Source organism: the organism of the source record quoted next, unplaced genomic scaffold, assembly GCF_019419815.1.
Source record: "Pyrus x bretschneideri cultivar Hongxiangsu unplaced genomic scaffold, Pyrus_bretschneideri_v1 Contig19, whole genome shotgun sequence".
NCBI classification, from domain to species: domain Eukaryota; kingdom Viridiplantae; phylum Streptophyta; class Magnoliopsida; order Rosales; family Rosaceae; genus Pyrus; species Pyrus x bretschneideri.
In genome coordinates, this window is record NW_025999490.1 from 1,488,827 (window position 1) to 1,508,821 (window position 19,995).

A 19,995-nucleotide genomic window follows, 5' to 3' on the forward strand; every position below is an offset into this window, starting at 1 on the left:
GCTGTGCTGTGAGAATAAGCGGCTGTAAAATAAAGCAGCAGAGTGTTTGGTAAACTTTTTTGTAAAAGTGTTTTTGAAAAAAAAAACAGTATTATAGTGTTTGGTAAACTTTTATGTAAAACATATGTGAAAAAAAGCCGATTTTTCAAAGCTGGGTTTTGCAGCTTCTTGCTTTTGGCTTTTTTTCACCCAAAACTGTGAAAAAAAGCTGAAGCTGAATGTTTACCAAACAAAAAAACAGCTCCCAGCTTTTTTCGATACCAGCTTTTTTCAGAATCACCTCAGTACCAAACCAGGTCTTAGTCTCGACTGCACACATTTTCCTACTGAGTGAACGGTTGAGATTTAGTTAAATCTCAGAGACCTTTTTTTTTTTTTTTTTTTTTTTTTTTTTTTTTTCCTTTCATGTGCAGGAGAGCAAAGCCCGGTTGTGTATGTGTTGTCCAAAATTCGGGTTGGTAAGGTTGGTCCAACTCAGGTTTACCCTTGTATTGCATTACGTAGATACTGTTGGAAAAAAATTAGAGTCCACTTACTATATTAAATCACATATAAAATCAAGAAATACTTCATGCAATTATATATCATAATAATACATGTATATAAGTAATCAATGTTAAATGAACATGACATAATGGTAGCACAGTGCTTATGGTTGATCAGCGCATGTCTCCTAATATACAAGGATCACGTCCTTGTAATAGTAGCACTTCAAATCACAAGATTCCATGAACCACAATTATGTTGAAAACTCTCTCATATGGACTCTATGAGACTCTAATATTTAATGCACTCTATGTATAATTGTATAAAGAATGAAAGTTATTTTAATATTTATAGGGGGCTTCCTTATTTATAGAATTTATGATACCTCTTTAGAAAACATGTGATTCTTCATGAAGAATCAAAAGTTGCAACACTTCATTTAAGTAGACATATCTTTCTACCAAAAGGCTCCACTTCTAATTTCCATTCAATTAATAAATTTAATATTATTATATTATTATTAAATTTCAACATATACAAGCACAATATATGTACGTAGAATGGATACAAGTGATATGCGTACGAAGCAATATGCAACGCCACGTTACACTAAAATGGTGTGGTTTGTATACGATGCAGGCTTAATTGCAGAAGCAAAACCGAACCACGATGTAAGTTTGTGATGCAGGCTCTAGCTGTTAAGGCTCCTTCACAGCATTCTTTGGCCGATTATCAACAACAGACGGTACACTTTCGGAAGCAATTACTGTCGTGCATCTATAGTTCATCACAAGTAAGATAACATGTATTCGTTGTTTATGTTACGTAATCAACATTCTCAGAAATGAAACTCACGGAAAGCCATAAGAACGATTTTTTGAAGGGTGGGTATAGGATCTTTGAAACTTAACGTGAACTTGGAAATGATTCTGTGGTCTATGACCCCATCAACTTCATCAAGGCTGTTCGATACTTCACCTGCAATTGAAGTTCACAAAGACATGCAAACTTTGTTAAGCATTATGTAGAAAAGAGAACAGAGAAATTGTAGAAGAAGAAGGAAACAGAGAAAACTTTGAGAGAGAAAGAGAATGATTTTCTCGATAGATTCTCTGATTGCAAAGATATAGTTGCTATATAGATGGATATTCACCTAACTGCCTTATTCAAATCTTACACTAGCAACAATCCTAACTGCCTTATCTGTTTGGCTAATGACATATGTCATGATCCACACCCTCCATATCCCTATACTCTAACAAACATATCTACAAGCGTCGAAGCATGCATTAAAACAAGAAAAGATCGTGTTGTAAGGCCTAGCGAGGGTTAGGAGTGGAGACGTATATATGATATCAAGAACATTATGGCTTTCGTTGGTGACTAGTGGGAAGTCACCCCCATTAGGCACCTGCCAGCCCAAGTGATGGTCTTCTCCATACCTTCAGAAGGGCAGAAGCGAAATATCACTAGGAAAGACAACTGTTTCAGTAATATCAGTTAATTATTTACCAGTCCCTTACGTCTCATGAACGATTTTTAACTGTGAAGTTTTGGTTTCTTATCAAAAAACAAAAAGGTTGTTTACCGAAAGAAACTAGTGACATATGCCTACTGTCTTCTGATGAACGAAATGATAACGTATGAAGATTAACGATAAACAGAATGGCGACTTATTGGTCTGAGGAGAGACCATTTCCTCTCAGGCTAAACCATTGACATATACGTGGGACCTCAGCCCATTTGGTATTGTTGGGCTTTGGGAAAATGAATAATGAGAGTCCAAGATCAGTCCAACGGACTAAACCAAAAGCTCAAGATGAAAAAATAAAGTTAGCTTAGCCTTTTTTAGAAGAAAGACTTATATGAAATGAGTTCACATATTATCATGATATTTTGCTATACTAAAACAATGTTATGTGTAAGTTTCACGACACGAATCAGTCAAAGACCAACTGCAACGGTAGACAATTTCTTTCTTCTTTTGTTTTTTTTGCTTTTCCCTTTGATATTGCCACATGGAGGAGGCCATCAATTTGGACCCAAAAAAGAGTGACCAAATGATTGTAAGAATCAGGTTCCTTTTAGCTCCCAACGACTATTAATTAAATCATACTTCCTAAAGTGCACAATGGATGCATTGCATCGTCATACTATAGTATGGCTACCATATGGGATTTGGATTATAAATATATATGTAAAAGATTCAAAAATTGAACTGGTTACAAATTTTATAATAAAATTGAAAACGAGAGAAACTCATAAATAAAATCCACTAAATTTTCAATGAAAAATAGAACTGACTACAAATACTTCATTGTCGATTTAGTATACCCTCACTGTTACACTCATACAATGTAACACATTTTATTTGTGTTATTAAACTATGACATCACTTTCAATAATGTACCCAAAATATCTAAGTCATCTGATTCCAGACAATAGAAGGTGCACCGAAATTCGCCCTTTTTGTGGTATTCACATGCGCACTCATCAATGGTGTACTCAATACACCACCGTCTCACAAGACCCCCACCCACGAGACAAACAGAACACCCAAAAGGGCCAACAAAACCTTCTTTCTTCTCTCTCTCTCTCTCTCTCTCTCTATTTCTTCTGCAGAGGATACCATGGGTGACCTTAAAAAATTAGAACGTTTGTGAAACTTGGCAATCTCCAAAAGAAAACAAGGGGACCAAGACAAGAAAGAATGTTGATCTGGAGACAATTTTAGTATGCTGAGAACACTAATTCGTAAATTAAGTGTTATAATATAAATGGTTAAATTTTATTTTTCTTTTCAAATATCTAACCACTTGCATTATGACATTTAGTGTATCGATTTGTGTTTCTGACATAGTGAAAAATCTCTCGTTGACTTGAACGAACATCAAACCAACACCATTCCCTTCTTGTTTACAAGGCAATGAACTACTGTAATTACTTTCCCAAGCAGATAGCCAGAAAATGTGGAGCTTGACTCACATTTCCCTTTGGTGGAATGGTTGATTGTGTGCTTGGAAGGAATTGAGTTCCTTGGACGATCACAACTCATTACTCATACTTGTTTTTAGAAAAGCTAATTTTGCAGCTGATGTTCTTGCTAGTTTCAGACGTACACAAAATTTTGATTGTATTTGGTTGTTTGTTAATCACTATCGTGCAAGACATCTATTGCTTGTGGATTATGTTAGCAATGGTTGTCCTAGCCACTTTGTGCTTTAATTAATTTCTTTTCCAAAACAAACAAAAAATTTATATTGTATTGAAAAAAGTTAAAATTTCAGTCTAAATTAATCGGAAAAAGAATGAGCAATCAAAATCATTATAAGCACATGTAATGTTTCTTAATTCATCAATGTACGACTTTGATTTCACATTCTTATACATTTCTTACGTGTGATAAATTTTAAATCTGACGTGTGAACAGTTTTAATTGAATAACAAAAAAAACACATGTGAAAAGTAATAAAGAATAGTATCAACAATGCTAAACTGTTAGAATGTGACTCGGTTAAAAAATGATACAAGAAGAAATTATGTACAAAGTAACCATACAGAACAAACAAAACAAAACGTTCATATTTCTCGGAGTCCAAAGATTCAAAGACCGTAGCTTTTTTTTCCCCTTTGCATAAACAAACGGCCAAATGCACAGAATCCAAGAAAGTGTACACAGATTCTCGGTGCTCCAGCCTCCAGCTATTCATTACTCTCCCTCTCTCTCTCTCTCTCTCTCTCTCTCTGTGTCCGTCTCTTCTCTCGTCTTCTGTGTACTCTCTAATTTCTTGCACACACACAGAGAAGCCAAAGTGTACCAAAAAAGAACCTTTTTCAGCGAAAAGCAGTCAGCTTTCTCGGCCAGATCACTTCTTATCTCTACCCTTCACACCAATTGTCACATTGCAGAAAAAGGGTCTCTGGTTTTCTGCTTCTTCTTCCCTCTGCAGCTCTGCTTCTTTCCACATTCTGCAAATGCTCCATGAAATAAGCTTGCTTTGAGAAATAGAGGACATGGGTTGCTAAGCACTTGCCCAAAAGCCGATTTTGGTCATCTGGGGAAGTGCTTTTTTTCTTCTAGGATTATGCTCTTGTTGCTGCTTTAGGTCTAAAATGGGAAGCTTCCATGGGGTGCTTTTGATGGGGGTGCTTTTTCTGGGGATGCTTATGACTTCTTTTTGTCAAGACGAGGATTCTGATAACTTCGCGGCTGTGTATATCGTTACTCTCAGAGAAGCTCCGGCCGTTCACTATGATGCAGAGTTGAGAAGGAGCAGCAAAAATGGTGTTAGACCTGGCGGTGCTTCTGAGAGGTTGAACATTCACAAACCAAGGTAACCATTTTGACCCTTCATTTACCAAGATTTTCTTACTCTCTAAAACTAGTTTGCTATTTCACCTTGAATTGGCTTTTCAATTGTGATTTAGTACTGCTTAAAGTTGTGAATTTTTGTTTTCTGATGGCTAATTATGCACCTTTGAAATCAAGATGAATGCTCAAATCAAATGTGGAGAAACCAATTTGCTTGGATGTTTTTTGCTCATGGGGTCCTATGTTGTTGTTCCTTTTTCCATATATCATCTGTACGAATTGTTTCCTATAAAGGTGTGGAACTTGCACATACAATGTTGTCCATTTCCCCCTTTATCTTGCTAAAGAATTGAGTAAATTTTCCTGTATGGGGCAGTAATTAAGTTGTTCACCATGTCAAAAAAGTTATTTATTCATTCTTAATGAGTATCCCACATTCCTATGATGTTTTGTGCTTTCTTTTTCTTTCCCCTCCAAACTTATCCCTGATTGTTCCGTTTTATCTTACATTAGTTGATATTTTCTGGTAGCTTGTATTGGTAGGACCTTGAGCATGATTGATGATGATTTTAATGTCTTCCTTTTAGGTTTAGAAATATTTCGAGAAGGGATGGTAGGTATAGCTCTTATATCGCTCGAGCTCATGATTCATTATTGAGGAGGGTGTTGAGAGGGGAGAAATATCTGAAGCTATACAGCTACCACTACTTGATAAACGGATTTGCTGTGTTTGTTACCCAAGATCAGGTATGGATTCTTCATTTTTATATAAAAATCCATACAAGGATGCGAAATATGTTTAGATAATTATATTTGTTAATTTTGATTGTCAAATACATTTGAGTAAATTGGAACATTGTGTGTCCTGTATTGTTGCATCTTGTGTCCTCTTGAAATTATTTATTTGATCAAGTACCTAATGTGGTGGCATTTCTGAATTTTGGAGGTTGATAAGCTTTCAAGGAGGAGAGAAGTAGCAAATGTGGTTTTGGACTTTTCTGTTAGAACTGCAACCACCCATACCCCTCAGTTCTTGGGTTTACCACAAGGAGCATGGGCTCAAGGAGGAGGATATGAATCAGCTGGAGAAGGGGTTGTTATTGGGTTTATCGATACTGGCATTGATCCAACTCACATTAGTTTTGATGACCATGCATCTGAACGTCCATATCCAGTTCCGGCCCATTTCTGTGGCATCTGTGAGGTTACTCCGGATTTCCCATCTGGGTCCTGCAATAGGAAGCTTATTGCAGCCCGCCATTTTGCATCATCCGCTATAACCAGAGGTGTTTTCAATTCATCTCAGGACTATGCTTCTCCATTTGACGGTGATGGTCATGGCACGTGAGTTTCTAACTTGCCCCAGAGAAACTGCTCTATTGTTTCTTTTGCATCTGTGTTATTTTCTCTCAAATTGAAGTTTGTTACATTAGTGCTTTCATATAAAGAGTCAAAGACATAGGGAAAAAAAAAATGCTACATTGGAAAATTTGTAGTCTTGTCTTATATGAGATTCACTTAACCCCGAGCCCATCTCATAGTTTCAAATGTCTGTTTTCTGTTTACCCATCTATGACCATCTATAATCTATGTTAGGGCACTAAGCCATACGATAACTTTTTTTTTTTAAACTCTTCCCTTGTATATTTTTCTCTTTTATTTTTCTTTATGTTATTTGAGGTCCTGCATGCTTTGCACCGATATTCATTTTGGAGGTTATATGTGTGTGTGCAACTGTAATAGCTTTCTGTGTTTTCATTGCAATGAAATATATTTTAGTTCTTAATTAATCATAGTTCACACATGCACCTAAATTACGCAATTTATTTCGACATTAAAGAAATTTTTTAAAAGACTACTAACCCATCTACTTGATGTAAACATGACATGGTCGTATGACCTCTCAAATTGCATTCTGAGAAAATCCTATTTAGCTCTTTCAATGATATTTAAAGCACAATAAAGTATCTTTTTAAATTCTATGAAAAGATGATGTAGTTATGTCTGCTTTCTTGTTCTTAACATCCATTTTAAAAGGCAGTTGAAGGATCTCATTTTAATTTACAGGCACACCGCTTCCATTGCTGCAGGAAACCATGGAATTCCAGTGGTTGTAGCTGGTCATAGTTTTGGAAATGCAAGTGGGATGGCTCCTCATGCACAGTAACAACTCTAGATCCTAGTATCACTTTGTCTATTGATATCGTGCTTAAACTACTGTTATAAAAAGGAGTTCTATTGAACGGCAATTTTCGTTGAACTTGTGACAAACAAAATTAACCTAGATCTGAGAATCTTTTAATCACCAAGTACATTCTTGAACCGTATACAAACTTCACTGTGATGTTACACCAGCTAATGATAGGAATTTAAGAGGGACATTAAACAGCTAATTCCATACTACAATTTGTTGTTTGGGATTTCTTGGGGATAGAAGATTCACTATTTCTCAATAGATTTCATACAGCTCATTTCAGCCGAGATATAAGGCAGATTCTCAGTAGACTCCTTCCTGACATGGTACTCAGATTTCCTATTCTCCTCTAAAACGTCATCTTTTATCTTCAGCGGACCTCTTCCACTGAGACTCGGAAACAACTTTTTATAATTTACAACTAAAACGAAACTCTGTCTATTAATTTGTGCGCTTTGCAGTAACAAACATCCTACATCTTGTTCTTTCCTCATTGAGAACTTAAGAAATCTTTATAAAAAAAGAACCTAAGAAATCAATATTTGATGCCCAAGAGAATTCATTTCTTTCCAGTGCATAAACAATTGGGAATGTTTTATGTTCTTATGTTGTAACTACATGTCTATCCATTCCAGCATCGCTGTTTACAAGGCATTGTACAAAGGTTTTGGAGGCTTTGCGGCTGATGTTGTTGCTGCCATAGATCAGGTACATGCCAATTTAGTCTATTTCTAGGAAGTGAAACTATTTTATGCTGATAAGTCTCCATTGGGGTTTCAAACTTATAAGAAATCAGTTATCTATATTTCTTGTTCTATATAGATTCTTTGCCATTTTAGCATCTATAATTATAATGTATTTATGCATTCCAGGCTGCTCAGGATGGGGTTGACATAATAAGCTTATCAATCACTCCCAACCGGCGTCCTCCCGGAGTTGCAACATTTTTCAATCCGATAGACATGGCATTACTATCAGCTGTAAAGGCTGGTATATTTGTTGTCCAAGCAGCAGGAAATACCGGACCATCACCAAAGAGCATGTCTTCCTTTAGTCCATGGATATTCACTGTTGGCTCTGCCTCTCATGACAGAAACTACAGCAATTCTATAATGCTTGGCAACAATGTCACCATTACTGGAGTTGGACTTGCATGTAAATTTTTCTCCTAAATTTTATTGCTCCTTCGCTTTAATTTTGTCACACAGGATAATCTTAACAACTATTCCTGTCTTGATTCTTTACGCTTTAGGTTAAATATTAACTTTGAAGTTATGCAGTTACAAACTGTATCACCAATTTTTAGTGAAACAAGGAGCACTATAGTTTATAAGCTACCCAAATCCACAATTGATCTTATATGGACTGCTACTTTGATATCCAGTATGGTAGTCCAGTAACCTTCACTAGAGAATTGTGAAAAGAGATCTACACTCATTTGTGATAAAGAGGGATTTTAAAATTTAAAGTTATCTATGTTCACACGGTTTCTACATTGCCCAACCTTGAGTTCCTTTTTCCATTGGTGATACATTTTACATACTTATTTCTGATTACTTATGTTTCTGTTACAGCGGGAACAGATACAATGTACACAATGATCTCTGCCACACATGCTTTGAACAATGGCACAACAGTGTCAGATGATATGTATGTGGGTGAATGCCAAGACCCGAGCAACTTTAATCAGGATTTGATCCGGGGAAACCTCTTGATCTGTAGCTACTCAATTCGATTTGTGCTAGGAATCTTCACCATCAATAAATCTTAGAAACAGCCAAAAACCTAAGTGCAGTTGGTGTTGTGTTCACCATGGATGCTTTTGTAATCGGTTTTCAGCTTAACCCAACTCCAATGAAAATACCTGGCATCATAATTCCGTCCCCAGAAGATTCCAAGGTGTGCAAATTTCTGAATACGGTTCCAGATTCAAAATCTCTCTCTCTCATATTTTAACGAGGACTCTATGATATATTTGGCAGGTTCTAATGAAATACTACAATCTTTCCTTGGAGAGAGATATTGTGACAAAGAGAATTACCAAATTCGGGGCACTTGCAGCCATTTGTGGAGGTTTGGAAGCAAACTACAGTAGTTCTGCGCCAAGGATCATGTATTATTCTGCTAGAGGTCCAGATCCGGAAGACAATTTTCTTGATGATGCAGACATAATGAAACCCAACTTGGTAGCTCCTGGAAATTCTATATGGGCTGCTTGGAGTTCTGTTGGGCAAGACTCGATTGAATTTCAAGGTGAGAACTTTGACATAGTAATATAATTCAAACTATAACTACTTTGTTTACTGAGAAAAAAAAAAAAAAAAAAAACTACTCAAAAGTATTTTGATTGATAGATGACAGTTTTTACTTCAACATTATTATGTAACTACCGTTGTATTGATCCTTCAGGCGAGAACTTCGCAATTATGTCTGGGACAAGCATGGCTGCTCCTCATATTGCTGGGCTTGCTGCACTAGTTAGGCAGAAGTTCCCCAACTTCAGTCCTTCAGCCATTGCATCTGCACTTTCCACAACAGCTTCTCTATATGACAAGAATGGTGGGGCCATAATGGCTCAGCGTGCTTATGCATTTCCAGATCAAAATCAGTCTCCAGCAACGCCCTTTGATATGGGCAGTGGTTTTGTGAATGCCACAGCAGCGCTGAATCCAGGATTGATTTTTGATGCCAGTAAGTTACTCTGTTTCTTCTCGTAAACAACGTTAACTCCCTTCCTGATCCATATGCTTAGAACTTTGCTGTTTTTTTGGAAAATGAAAATCTATATCTCATAATAACAATCATCTTATTGAAACTATGATGTTAATAAAAGCAAAGACTAGCGGGTGTATCATTCCTCAAGTGATTATGTTTGTGTTTGATGTAGTATATTTTGTCTGAAAACCAAAATCCATATCTTCTTGTTGTAGGTTATGACAGTTATATGTCATTTCTTTGTGGCATTAATGGATCGGCTCCTGTGGTCTTGAATTACACCGGTGAGAGCTGTTGGGCTTATAATTCTACCATCAGTGGAGGTGACCTGAACTTGCCATCAATAACAATAGCAAAACTAAACCAGTCTAGGACGGTGCTGAGAACAGTGAGGAACATTGCTGAAAATGAAACTTATACCGTTGGCTGGAGTGCTCCTTTCGGAGTTTCATTAAGGGTGTCTCCACTTAATTTTTCGATTGCCAGTGGGGAGACACAGATCTTAAGTGTATTCGTTAATGCTACGGGTAACAGCACGACTGCTAGCTATGGGAGTGTCGGACTACTTGGAAATCTAGGCCATGTTATCAACATTCCTTTGTCAGTCATTATCAAAATCACATATAATACTACTGCTAACGGTTAAAAATCTACGGTGGTGTGCTGTATCTTATTTGGTTGGTTTTGGTTTCTTGCTTGCAAGATGTGGTTAACCATTCATTCATTATATTGTAAATGAAAGGTCATGTAAGTCTTGTAACATCTCTTGTGCAGATACAGTGAAAAATTCTACGTAAGTGTTACTCCATCTCTCTCTCTCTCTCTTTCTAATATGCAGCATATCAGTTGATAACAAAGGTTTTAGTTGGATTGGGTTGTGATTAATCATTGAAAATTTGATTAGAGCCAATGGAAGTCGTATTTTTTATGAAAGATGATAGAAATGAACTGTAACTGGCGATGGCAGCTGCGGCGTGTGCCGAAAAGCTGACTTAACATGCATGTTCCAAAGGTTTATCTTTATCTCTTTATTCTTCTCTGGAACTCTGCGGATGAGGTTTCTTGGACACTACTGCTCCCCAGCCTCTAATAGTCTCTTTTTCATTCACGAAAGGGCAAGGCCGGCCTTCGGGTAGCCGACCGAAGTAGCGCCCGCCTAAGGCCCCACTTTGGAGGAGCATCAAAATTATATATATAATATATATATATATATACATATATATATGTATTTAAAATTAAAATTCAATAAAAATATCAAAAAATAAAAACATGGTCAATTGAAAAAGAATTGGTTGAGAAATTAGATTATGTAAACTTAATTTGGTACATAAGCTAAAAGCGCGAAAATTATAATATTTAACTAATGTTTGTATATTTTTCTTCTTTTGATATAAATTTTAATAATATTTGATGTAGAAATATACTTTTTCATGTATTTAGTGGTTGTTTTTACACATCAATGTACAAAAGATTGAGGGTCAAAGAAGTCTAATGCCCCACTTCGAACGTTTGCCTAGGGCTCTCAAATTCTTAGGACCGGCCCTGCGAAATGGATAAACTTACCCTCTTTAAGGTGATTTGGTACCTAGATGTTCAAGTATTCGGAAATCAATATCAAATTATTAATATGAGACTTTTTATGTTTTCTGTCTTGATAGATGCATCATATGTTTGGAATAAAAAAGTTGCAATAAATCCTAATTCATAAACGAATTTGAAGAAAGTTGAGGTTTCACTGCAATCAATTACTTATAAGCACATGTAAGGTTCTTTCTTTTTTCGAATTGGGATTGATATTCTCAACATACACCCTAACTTGCGGTAAATTTTCAAGCTTAACACTTGGACAACACAAAATGGATGACAATGAGCATATGTGGTCATTGAGTTTCACATGCAGGACAACCTATTCTGATACCAAGAAGCATGGGCGGATCCACTCTTGGACCCAGGCGGTTTGGGGACCACCTAAACATCCAAAAAAGCGCCTATGAGAACCTTCGAGGACCACTCAACGATTTGGATATTTGGTGACAGAGAGAAACCATCATGGCTCTGATGTTCTTGAACCTTGGTTACAATGAAGAAAAAAGACTTTTCTCTCCATTTCTCACATAACAAACTCTTTTGTTTTTAATTGTTGTCCAATCACGTTGTGTCACCCTAGCATTTTAATTAGCAAAGGAATTGTGTACTATTTTTTTTTGAACAAACAATAGTACCTACAAAAAGGATGGTGTCTTACTCAACTAATATTTTTATACCATATGTTTGACACTGTTATTATTATTTTTAATTTCATATAAATTCATACAACCTTGAAAAGTATATTCGTAAAGTGCTATGAACTCATAGTTGTTTGCACTTTCATCTCATACCATTACATTCACTAAAGTGCTAAAGCAAAAATGTTGATATTTTTGTATGTTATATGTTTAATAATAAACATAATTAAAATAATAAACCTCAAATTCTCAATAAAAATATATTATTTTGTAGGTGTAATTTAAATAGGAACTTACTTGTACAATATAATAAGTTTACTTAAATCCGTCTAGTCCACCTAGGCCTTTGTCTCCAGGTGCATAGGCGCCCCCTAACGTCCCTTAATTAGGACCACCCAAAGTTATAATCCTAGATCTGCCATTGCCAAGAAGAAAGTTGAGATTCACTATAAAATCAATTAGACATGTGGAGAATAGCTCAACTACTTATAAGCACGTGCAATGTTCCCTCATTTTCCAATGTGGATTTGATGCTCTCAACGGAATTAACTTTGTGTAAATCTCAAACGAATTAGATCTGCAACATTCAACACAATCCTTATTAATTAACAAAGAGGTCCTAGTTCCGATCGATATGTATTGTATTCTTGCAATGTGTGCCCATTAATTTACCACTGGAAATCTGATCCTTCGATAGTCTTGAGCAACATCGGAGTTTTAACGGCATTTCTCAAATATGGTCTCGAGTGCTCGACACATGCAGCTGCGCATGCATGAAAACCTTTCTTTTCTTGGCACGTACTTTGTAATTCACAGTGTCCTACCTACGTATAAGTCAAAGTACCATAAATGGCTTTAAGTGTTCGAATGAGATTAGGCAGAAACGGCACTCCTTTCAATCTTCTGCTGGCCGCTGCCGATTACCGAAAAAATCCTGCCCCTTTTTGCCCCCTCTTTCTAATGGTTATTGGTTCAGCTGGTTGCTAGGGCACGACCATCAAGAGCCATGCATGCGCATATAGCTCTGTCTCTCTCTATAAATACCAAAGCTTTGAACTTGAGCTCTTTATATCTCTTCACTCACGCCTTCCCCAACAATGAGTTTCAAGATGGGATTGATTCAGTGTTGCATGTTTCTGAGTCTGATCGTTATGGCAGCCAATCTTGTTGAATCACGCCAGCAGCCAGCAGAGATACCTAAACGGGCTGAGGAGGAGCAAAGTAATGGAAGAACCCTAGGAGGAAGTGGGAATCATCAAAGTGAAGGAAAGGTGACGAAGGCCAAGATTGATGAATTGGGTGAGATGAAGAATTTGCCACCACTTCCAAACATTCCCTTTGCACCCCAACTCCCAATTCCACAGTTCCCACCAAACCAAATTCCTGGCTTTCCAATTCCACAATTCCCATTTCCACCTCAAATTCCTGGTATTCCAATTCCACAATTCCCATTTCCACCTCAAATTCCTGGTGTTCCAATTCCACAATTCCCATTTCCATCCCAAATTCCTGGTGTTCCGATTCCACAATTCCCATTTCCACCCCCATTTCAGATTCCTAATGCCCCTCCATTCTCATCTATTCCCAATTTCCCACTCCCTCCTTTCAATATTCCTAATATCCCCTTCTTTTCACCTCCTCCTGCTTAAGTTAATTAGTAATTTGTGTATGTTGGTTAATTAGTAATTGCTTTGTGTTACTTTGCAAGTTCTATCAACTAATGTGTGTATGTTTTGTTGCAACTAAAGTAGTTGAGTTGGGGTAATTAGCCGGTATATGCTACTTTTTGCATAATGCGAATTTCAAATTTATAGTGAAATGTATTTTCCCTATCCAACTTTAGCCTGCAACATTTGTATTGCTCTAATTGCAATTTTTAAAACATTCAGATTAATTACTACTAAATAGTTAGGCTAGTAATTAATTTATTAATTAAGCCTCAATTTTTACCCTCATCATTCAATGAGTGTAAAAAATTGAAAAACGGATAGCTAAAAAGGAGTCGTATAAATTGTTGCTCAAGATATCATCTGAGCTACATCCCCTTTTACATGTCTTCCCGCTTTGCGAGGGTCGGGAGAACGGTCTCCCCACTTTGCGAGGGTCAGGAAACGTTTATTGAACGTAGTTTTACTCTTGCTTTACAAATAGGTTGTTTTCACAATTTGAACCTGTGACATTAATTTGGTCACAAAAAAGCAACATTTCCATTGTGTTAAGGCTTGACTCACTCAAGAAATCATCCCTTTTAGTAAAATTAAAACAGCTAAACGTCTTTGACTGAGTTGTACAAGAGCTTTGCAAGCCTAAGAAGGTTAGAGAGTACAAATTAATTAGTTTCATGAAATGAAATCTTACTAAACCTTACATAGAGCACTACAAGTACAAACAGACTAATCAATTCCACAACCAAAGTTATAACTACTTAGTTTTGAATCTTTAGAAACAGCGAAAAACCAAAGTGCAAATGTGCAATCATATCATGACAAAGAGAGTAAATACCAAATTTGGGGCACTTGCAACCGTTTGTGGAAGTTTGAAGGCCAATTACGGTACTTCTGCGCCAAAGATGTGCCTCATTAGAAAAAGATGCTTAGGGGACAAGTAAAGATGTGCCTCATTAAAAATTTAGGATCTCCTTAATTAGATGAAGTCATTAGTTAGAAATTTGTCTCGCAACTGGTTGTATATGTATTTTCTTTTGTCAATCTCTCTCTTATCGCATGATTTAATCGACTAAGCTTGACGAACTATAGAACCTTTTTTTTGTCAAATTAAAAATTTTCATTAATTAAAGAAACTATTACATGAAATAGAAACCCCAAAGAGAAAAACAACACAAATGCCCAAAAAAGAGCAAAAACCCACAACAATAAAAACCCTCGATCCTAAAGACTGCTGCCTCCACGAAAGGAGCTACGCTACAATCGCCGATCTATCACGACCACCAAGAGGAAGAACCCATGAACAAGTTGGATGAACGAAAAATGAGGATGAGCAAGCCACCTGCGTAAAAAGTGCTCTCATAATCCTATCAAATAGTGCTAAAAGCATTTTAACAACCATCCAACACCAAAGTACGCTGTCGATGGGAGACACGCAATGGGCCGAGTAGCAAATTAAGGTCGGTAGTGGAGGACTGACGATGTAGAGAAGCAATGGAGGAAGAAAGGAGCATAAGGCCCAGATCTAAGAGAAGCTCAGAAAAGTTGAGATAAGCTCAAGTAAATAACCATCATGTATCTTACTATCAACAGCATTGCATTAGACGTTTATATATGTTACAGTTATTTGTTGAATCAAATTCAATATTAATTACGAGGAATCACTGATAAACATTCAATGCTGCTCTCTGATCTGTGAAGACTCGCCGTATGTTTTATCATTCTTTCAAAAAGAGTTTCCATGTAAAAGTATATTGTGTACTCATACCATGCCATGTAGCTTCTGGTTTATTTGTTAACATTTTATTGTTTGACGTGTGCCATATCATATCAATCTGTTCATCACGTGCAAAGACTCATAAGTAATTGTTGGGGTACTGAGGCAACCCAATGAATTCCCATTTCACTTGCCAGAAGGTTTGAAGGGCTCTAAGGCCAGTCCAACCGAAGGCTAATAAGAGGGTTCGTTTTAGCCCTCTGGTCCTCCAAGATATTAATATTTTAATAAACAGTACATGGCCATATTTGCCTCCATCTCCAACTGAGGGTCATAGGACTTGTTTTAGCCCTGTCACAAAAAACCGTCTCCAACCGAGGGCCAAAAGGCCATAAGGCCAAACATAATTTATTTTTTAAAAACTACAATTTAAATGGTGTAGGAAAGGTGAAAATTTTGTGAGGAATGGTAAATGAATGGTTTAGGTATTTATAGGAAAATATTGGAATTTTTAAGAATTTAAAAAAAAAAATGGCCCCAAAAAAAAATAAAAAATTTGAATCCAACGGTAATTGGCGTCAGCTAGCTGTTGAATTCAAAATTTTCTTTAAGCAATCCTGTCAGATATAATCGATAGGAATTAAATATACTCCTTTCGGTTATATCCGACAGGATTGCTCTGATTTTCTAGCCAGCCCTTTGGCCCTTTCAGATTTTGTGGGGCCCACGAGCCCTCTAGCCTAGCCCTTGGTTGGAGACGGTTTTCGGGCTATTTTCGGCCCTCTGGCCCTTTCGACCCTTCGGTTGGAGATGTCCTAACCGAGGGTTGGCCAGAAAGCTCGTTTTAGCCCACTAGCCCTCCAAGATATTAATATTTTAATGAATAGTACATGGCCATATTTGCCTCCATCTCCAACTGAGGGCCAAAGGGCTTGTTTTAGTAATGTCAAAAAAAAATCGTTTTTAATCGAGAGCCAAACATAGTTTATTATATAAAAACTACAAGTTAAATTCAAATCCAACGGCTAAGTTTTAGTTGTTAAATGTTTTTTTTTTATGTTGTATAATTTTTATGTTGTTTAATGTTATTTAATGTTACTGAAAAAATTGAAGGAAAAATTATAGGAAGAGGTAATGTGAAGAATTATAAGGTGAAGAATTGAAAAAAATTAAGAAAATATAATGTGAAGAATTGAAATAGAATGAAGTGAGATAGTATGGAATGGTGAAAATTATGTGAGAAATGGTGTAGAAATGGCTTAGGTATTTATAGGAAAAAAAAAATTTTAAATTTCATAAAAAAAAAATTTGGCCCAAATTTTTTTTTGAATCCAACAGTAACTAGCCGTTATATTTCAAATTTTGCCCACCATTCATGTCGGTTATATCCAACAGGAATAAGTAACTATTACTGACAGTTATATCCGACAGGAATAACGAAAATTCTAGCCCAACCCGGGGCTGGCTAGATTGAGCCAGCCAGTTGGCCCTTTGGCCTTTTCAGATTCTGTGGGGCCCACGAGCCCTCTGGCCTAGCTCTCTGTTGGAAACAGTTTTCGGGCTATTTTCAAACCTCTAGCCCTCTAGATCCTTCGATTGGAGATGGCTTAAGGATGAACTGATCGAAAATTTGATATTTATATATAGGCTTAATTTATATGTAACGTTCAAAAAACCCTTATAAAATAGAGAGAGGTCCACGTCAAACTAGATATTGTAGTATATATAACTAGCTAGGTTACTTTTTGATCCCGCCACATGATGAACTTGAATACAAATTATGATGGATATATTTCTGTAACAAAACATTTTGCACCATTTATTTAATTTGTCAATTTTCTGCAGTTTTTATTCATTAAAACAAGCAACCGGCCTGCCCAGAAAGCAAACTGAGCAGGACAAACAAAACCCAGGAAGTACAAATTAATTAGCGAGGAAAGGGAAACAAACTAATACAGAGACACAATACTGTAAAAACAAGAGTGTATAGCTCAAGCAAATTACTTTTCTTCAACATTTTTCCTTTCGTTTTCACTCTTTCTCAAATCTCTGCTTCCGTAGCTCTCAACCTCGTTCTGGCTATCACAATTTCTTCACTAGATCCTCTCAGCATAAAATTAGTTTTCATTATTGTCCTTAAACCCTAATCTCTCTCCTCTGTCTCTAAAATCCATCTGAAAAAAGGTATAATGGGTATTGTTTCTGTCTGCAGGTTTGTACTGTGGAGGTGATTTGACACGAATTTCAAGCTCGGCTACAGAGATTTGATTCACATGGGGGATCTGGATAAGAAATAAGAAACCCTAATATTTTCGTTTGGTTTTAAGAGAGCTATCATAAAATCCCTTTGAGGTGCTTGTGATTCCAAATCTATTCCACTTTTCTTAAACTCATCCCTTTCCTATGTAGCAAATCACATGTCTAAAATATGATAAGCTTTTTAGAGAGTACTACTTGGATTTGAAGTTTCCTGGGTTTGGATTCTTGGCGTATTCTCTATTGTTCACTGCTAAACAACTGGCTTCCGTTTGCTATTTCGCATGGTGTTTACGACTTACTGCAAAACTGAGTTTTCTTGATTTTGTTCTTGTTTTAAAATCCATTACTTACTGCAACTAAATCTTTTCCTTGGTTAATGTTTTAGAATTCATAATATACTACAAAGCTTTATTGTTTTCAATGGTTTCATGTGTTGTATTATGTCTAACTTTATCCTGTTTTTTTTTTTTTTTTTTTTTTTTTCTCGCTTTGTGTGCAGTTCGATCTGACCGTATGAGCACCCAAATTGTTACCCGCATCTTGGTTAACTTCCGTATTAAATCTTGTTTCTTTGAAATCTTTCTTTTAGTTTTACCTTTTTAATGCAGAATATTGGTGAAAATAAGAAGTGTGTTTAATGTGCACAATTGTTATATTGATGTGCAGGCATTGATGGCAATGCCCTCTCTTGATTTCAGCCTTCTTTTCTGAACTCCCGAAAGAGTGGTATACTTCTCTCATTCGCTTCCTTCTTCTTTCAAAATACATACTTGGTTACAATTTCATTATTTTCATTCAAATGAGTGATGGAGATTTCAAATAGGTTGTGCACTCTGTAAAGTATTCTGTAGTTTATAATTCCCCTCCTCATTTGAATTTTCCTTATCATAATTATTTATGATCTCATTTTTCGTTGCGCACTCTGTGTGTGAAGTGTTGTTTGTAATAGCATTTTATCTCATTTTATGTCTTAAGATAAGGAGGGGAATTTTGAATCCAGTTTTCAATTCAAATTGTATGTGAAGTGTTATTTGTTGTTGTTTTTTTTTTTTTTTCCTTTTTCATGCAATTATCATCATTTGGTCACAGCTACTCAAGTTTGGTTTGTGTCCAACTTTCCGATTGTATTTTTTGTCGACAATGATCTCATTGTTTCTAATGTAGGACAAGGTTTGAAGTTCAAGAGGGCAAGAACTGGGCACCCTCCGCAGAATACTACTACTCTTGCTGAGGTCTATTTCAGTTCCTCTCTACTTTGTCAATTTTCATAACATGCTTTTATCTATCTATCTATCTATCTTTCTTTCTTTCTTCACATTTATCTATTAGAAAAGACTAACCATTTACTAATTGATTACAGGGCTTTTTCCTTTAGCATTTATTTGTGCGAATGATCCATGTGGTTTCACCAATGAACTTGCATCCTCGGATGACAAGAGGACTCGATGGCTTAATGGAGATCAGTATACAACTCAAAATCCAGTAGGATCTTGGTTGTATACTACTTGAAATCAGTTAAAATCTTAGGATTAAAACACTTATGGAATTACCGTCTATGATTTCATATTATTGAAATCCAGCGAAGATTGTCGATGCTCATTGATTCTCTCCTCCGTACACACGCTCCTCTTTCTTTATTCTTACCATTTTTTTCTCTTTAATTTGTAATAGTTTTTATTTGTCTTTTATAAATGCTTTCAACTTGGAATTTTGGTTTGTGTGATTGAATAACAAGGAGAACGTGACCCGAATTGGCTCCAATCGATTCTTCCAAGTGACAAGAAGGATTTGATTATTGGGATTTCTTAGCAGGTAATAATGTTTTAATCTTAATTTATGATTGCATTGAAGTAAAAGATTGGATTTTATTAATGGGTTTTGGATTTGATTTTGACCCAATTTACATATTGATATGTAAAATCCAGCTGGATGAGGTTATATGCTTTGATTGCACTTTTTAATGGATACATTTGTTTTGGTTTTACAATTGCAGCTTTATGTTCGTAGATCACAATTGTTTTCGTTTTACAGCAGTCTTATATCTTCTACACTCTTGAGCAATAATATCAGATTGTATATATATATATCTATCCAATTATTCAAGTTTAGATTTTAATTTCACATTTATTGGTATTATTTCAGTAGTTCTACGGGTGATACGATTACGGAGATAGTATAGAAACAAGATTTCATGCAAACTATTAAGGTTGGACTCTCTGTCTCTCCCTCTCTCATACTTTTCTTAAATGTTGATCGGGTTTTATGTATTGTTACGTAATTATTTTATTTTGGTCTTTTTCTCCAACATTCTCACTGAAAAATTCAGTTTATATTCATCAATAAACAAAAATAATTTAATGCCAATGAGGTGTCTTTCTGTCTGCACGTTATCTCACTTAATTTGGGGTTAACTAATAATTAAG

General features: G+C 36.0%; 2 protein-coding genes and 1 long non-coding RNA gene across 3 annotated transcripts; 2 read left to right on the top strand and 1 right to left on the bottom strand.

The window, feature by feature from the left end:
- Window positions 1–979: 979 nt before the first annotated feature.
- On the bottom strand, window positions 980–1,585 carry LOC125476359. Its single transcript, XR_007257648.1, has 2 exons — window positions 1,342–1,585; window positions 980–1,263 (listed from the first exon to the last, which is right to left on the bottom strand). It is a non-coding gene; the product is annotated as an uncharacterized LOC125476359 (long non-coding RNA).
- Window positions 1,586–4,168: 2,583 nt separating this feature from the next.
- LOC103942749 (subtilisin-like protease SBT2.2) lies at window positions 4,169–10,519 on the top strand. The gene is given in 11 exon segments (XM_009352956.3): window positions 4,169–4,820; window positions 5,386–5,545; window positions 5,745–6,142; window positions 6,866–6,961; window positions 7,628–7,700; window positions 7,865–8,147; window positions 8,567–8,755; window positions 8,758–8,891; window positions 8,975–9,245; window positions 9,402–9,683; window positions 9,923–10,519. Coding segments are annotated over 11 exon segments (2,538 nt in total). The 5' UTR covers window positions 4,169–4,599; the 3' UTR covers window positions 10,354–10,519.
- A 2,510-nt stretch (window positions 10,520–13,029) lies between these two features.
- On the top strand, window positions 13,030–13,581 carry LOC125476439 (protein PELPK1-like). The gene has a single exon (XM_048582614.1). It carries the CDS (start codon window positions 13,030–13,032, stop codon window positions 13,579–13,581), a length of 552 nt encoding a protein of 183 aa, XP_048438571.1.
- Window positions 13,582–19,995: the final 6,414 nt, after the last annotated feature.